This window comes from Medicago sativa, chromosome 3 (genome assembly GCF_051527215.1).
Source record: "Medicago sativa cultivar Bolivia chromosome 3, Bolivia_mono, whole genome shotgun sequence".
Lineage (NCBI taxonomy): Eukaryota > Viridiplantae > Streptophyta > Magnoliopsida > Fabales > Fabaceae > Medicago > Medicago sativa.
The window spans coordinates 8,147,966-8,152,354 of NC_140751.1; the positions used below are offsets into that span (position 1 = coordinate 8,147,966).

At 33.6% G+C, this 4,389-nt stretch overlaps 1 protein-coding gene across 1 annotated transcript; it reads right to left on the minus strand.

Moving 5' to 3' along the window:
* Positions 1-988: 988 nt before the first annotated feature.
* LOC146935428 (F-box/kelch-repeat protein At3g23880-like) lies at positions 989-2,463 on the minus strand. The gene has a single exon (XM_085757621.1). It carries the CDS (start codon positions 2,372-2,374, stop codon positions 1,145-1,147), a length of 1,230 nt encoding a protein of 409 aa, XP_085613747.1. The 5' UTR covers positions 2,375-2,463; the 3' UTR covers positions 989-1,144.
* Positions 2,464-4,389: the final 1,926 nt, after the last annotated feature.

The window sequence follows — 4,389 nt, forward strand, 5'->3', positions numbered from 1 at the left end:
TTAGATTGGTCTGGTAGATGTCTTAAAAGAATAACGTTAAGTTGTAGTGGAATTCTAATTTAGAGCATTTAATGGGTGATCAACAAGTCAAATTCAAAACAAGTCCTAATTATTATCCTAAAAAGAAACCATGTCCCGAAGCAAACTAAGAAGGTGAAGGATTAAACAAGCACAGGCCTAGCCATTTGTGAAGGCAACCGCAGACTCAAGAACATAATTGAACTCATTGGGAAGAAAAGAATGTAGCTGTTTGATCAAGAACAGAACGAACATAGATTTTCACCTTTTATCCTTATGGTTATAGGAAAACAACATGTAATGTAGAAACAAAATGAGGAACAACATTGATACTGCAACATGCCACACTAACAGAACAACATGTATTGCAGAAAACTTTGTATCCCTTTCTACAAATATCAACACATTAACAAATATTTCATTGTCTTTACTCTATCATTGACTACTCTTAAATCAGAAGTCCCAATCACAAATAAAAAATATGATGGACTATTCATAAAAACAAACAAGAATTTTATTAATACTTGTTGTAGTCATCATGCTCCTCAGTCCTCATACAACAACAGTGGTTACAAATTCTCAAAAGCATTTCTATTTTGTTGAATCAATTCTCAAAACCAATTCATAACCTACTAAACATATGCTACTAAGTGTGAATCCAAAAACATGCAGGCCACTTCATATCCAAGATAATAGACTAGCAATGTTATTTAACAGAACAAAAAATACCTGTAGCAAAACTAAATGTGTCTCATCCAAGTTTGGTGTGTGGTTGCTTTAGGCTTAGATAACCAATATAATGATCAAATTAACCGGAGGATGAACAAAACAAAAAAATATAACGACCAATTTTAATTTACTCTAGCATACTATATAAACAAAGATTTTAGAAAATCAACCCATAAACCATGTAATATGATTGTGAACCAATAATTCCAACTAACAAATGAATGAAACACAAACATAACAATTTCTCAGTAAGAATCCATCAATTGTTAATTAACAACGAAGCCACTAGGAATCAAAACTAGCATAAACTAAATAACATAAATGGAAAATTCACATATAAGTTGCAGCTAGCTAAATCCTATGATCAAGTGACATAGCCAACACAAGCATCCCAATATCAAGAACAAGTTGTTATCAAACTCTCAACATAGACGGTTGGAACCATCCTATTCTCGATGTTTTCAATCTTCAAAAGTTTAAAAGTATCCCTTTTAGAATCATAAACAACCAACTTCGCTTTCGATATATATTTTGCTCTAGACACCAGCAACACTTGTTCATCTTCATAAATATATATTGCCTTGTTACAGGGATACAAACCAAGATCTTTAGCATTGGCGAAAGGAATAGTGAATAATTTACTCCAAGATTCTTTTTTACCATACTCCTTCATAATCCAAACATCTATAAACAACTCACCGTGGGCAAAGATGCACAAGCAATCCCTCAACACACCTAATGACAAGCACACCACATTTAGGTCTCCATGATCAGGTTGAAAAATCTCTTGATAAGACTCATTAGCCAAATTAAGTGAAACAACAAAGAACAAAGAATTAAATTCGCTCCCATCCTTAGACGTAACCCAATTAATAGCGCCGCCTACGAATGTCCCCGAAGATTCACCAACTGGAACACCACAACCACAAGGAAACATTTTAATCGTTCTCCAACAATTGGTACCTAGAGTATGAACAACAACTTTAGTTTTCTTGAAAACCTCCTCCTCCTCCTCCTCCTCCTCATCATCATCATCATCATCATCATCACTGTCACTACTATCACTCTCATCGTCGTAGGAATAAGCAGCAACCACCTTATAGTTATCACTTAAATGATCATAACCAAAACCATAATTTCGAGCATAGTCTAAGATGGGTGATATCTTAAATTTTCCAAAGGAAGGGTTCCAAAAAACAACATAATGCTGAATTAGAACACAGATAATGCCATGACAAGAACCAATGGCTTTAAAATCTCCAAGGTTCAGAACGGGAGGATACCTAACCTTTGTCTGCATGATGTTGGCGTTGGACACAGCGTTGAAAATGGAGGAAATCGGTGAACCCCAATATCGACCGTAAGCACCATTCATTGTGTGTACGAGAAGGTTGTGGCGGCTCTGAGAATAGCAGGCGAGTGACATCTGAAGGTGTTTCTTGGCGAATTTGTAATTGTCGGATATTAACGATCTCCAAGATTTGCATACGCATTGGAATTGCACAAGAGATTTCACTGGAACTCTACACAGAATTTCTTGAACGAGATCGAAGGAGAGAGTGGGCAGCGGAGTGTGTTGTGAATCGCTGGGTAGGGCTACCGTGGTGGTTGTTGATAGCAGCTCCATGTTGGTGGTTGTTTCCTCCGTCAGTGACGACAGAGAAGATGCGACGTAGTCGTTTTGGTGCAACTACCTGGAGCTACCAATGCTTTCAAAGTTTGTTTCTTTCTCGTTCAGTCTCAACCCTAATGGAATTTTTTTTTTAAACAACCCTAATGGAAATTATGTAATCGTTAATTTCAATTGTATATATAAAAAAATATAAAAAAAATTGACAAAATATATAAATTTGTCTTTTTTAAAATTTAATTGCTTTTTTTGTCATTCTTATTATTGAACCGACTCCTACAAAAGACTCATACAAAATTTAAGTAATGAGCTTTTTTCTTTTTGGAATAAATAGAGTTTTGTCCGCGAGCTTAGCTCACTTGTTAAGGGATAATGCATATTATATGCAGGGGCCGGGGTTCGAACCCCGGACACCCCACTTATTAGAGTTTTGTTTTGTTTCACTTAAATTTTCACTAAAATGGCAAATTTGGTTTTGTAATGAAGAGTTCTGTCCAATTTTAATATGGTGTTAGAACCTTCTTTAAAATTCATCGACCAACCTACACCAAGTTCAATAGTGATGGACATGAATGGTGCGTTAAATAGTTTCACATCAGAAAAAAAAAATGGTTTGAACATATGTTTATAAATGTGATAATATTCACCTTACAAAACAATTTGGTGGAATTGTGTAGGTCCTGCCATAATTTCTAAGAATTCATATTGGTGATAGATTTTAAAACACTTGGTTCATTTTAAAACTAATTAAACGTTGTAGATTTTAGAACTTTAGTAGAGAGGATTGTCCTTCACCTTCCCTAATAGAGATAAGAATTAAATGCAATTTTGATACTCCCGTTTTAACAAATCTACAATTTTTGTCTTCTTATTTTTAATTTTGTAAGTTTAGTACCTCTATTTTTTAAAGTTTAGACATTTGGTCCACCCATCAACGTCACTCCTAATTTTATTAATGAGCAAATAGTTGCGTGATGTGGCATTTAAAGTATGCTTAAGTGTAAGTCGTGTCATAATTTATCCATCTTAAACTAAGCAAAACATTTTTTAAATCATTTTTTATTTCTGAAATAGGTAAAAACATAAGAAACAAATTTTTTAAGATAGGGCATCAAACTATAAAAAAAAAGAGGGGAACATTGAAATTCATGAGCCCTTATCTCAAAAAAACATTTAATTGTTTTAGCATAAATGAATTATAAAGTAGTTGAGGATATTATTCTAGCCTAGGTAGTAATGCTTCAAAAAACATTTAATTGTTTTAGCATAAATGAATTATAAAGTAGTTGAGGATATTATTCTAGCCTAGGTAGTAATGCTTCAATTGAGTAAAGGAAAAGAGATTAAAAAGTGGTTGCAAATCGGAAAGAAAAAAAAAAGTTGAGAAAAATGTTTATGGGTTTTTTCACCCTAAAAAGAGGTAGACTTGTGTGGTCGTCTAAATTTAAATTCAAGTCTAATGGTTTAATTGTTGCTTTCTACAAAAGGTTATGGTCAACGTACTAAAGTAAAATATATCACTCACAAGAAAATCGGGGTTTAAATTGTGACCCTTTGAAATTTTGGATGCTTCTCGGCTTTGAGATGAGATACATATTTTTTTAATCTAAAGTATATATGAAAATGAATTTGGTACAAGAGGAGATTGGATTAATTTGCTTGTTTTTGATCTATCAAATAAAGTAGATAAATGAAAGAGAAAATGACACAATGATGTAATCCTGGTTCAGTCTAACTAGGTTAGTCCAGTCCCAACAAACTATGAGATTTTCCAGTGTGGTGCTTGAGAAACCATCTCAAATGCTGCAATCTTTTCTTTTCTTTTCTTTTCATGCTCTACCTGACCATAAAAGTTTCAGAAGTCTTCTCAGACAATTAACCTTTATCAATATTGGTTTCATATTTGATCTCCATTCTAATTTTGATTGCTATGATAATAAAATAGTATGTGACAGCCTCTATCAGCTAAGTCAGAAAATGGTGATGCTTACTTTGCCGACAAGAGTTCTCTA

Bases quoted from the DNA above. Each gene is read 5' to 3' on its own strand.
- LOC146935428 (XM_085757621.1), bottom strand. From the start codon at position 2,374: ATGGAGCTGCTATCAACAACCACCACGGTAGCCCTACCCAGCGATTCA.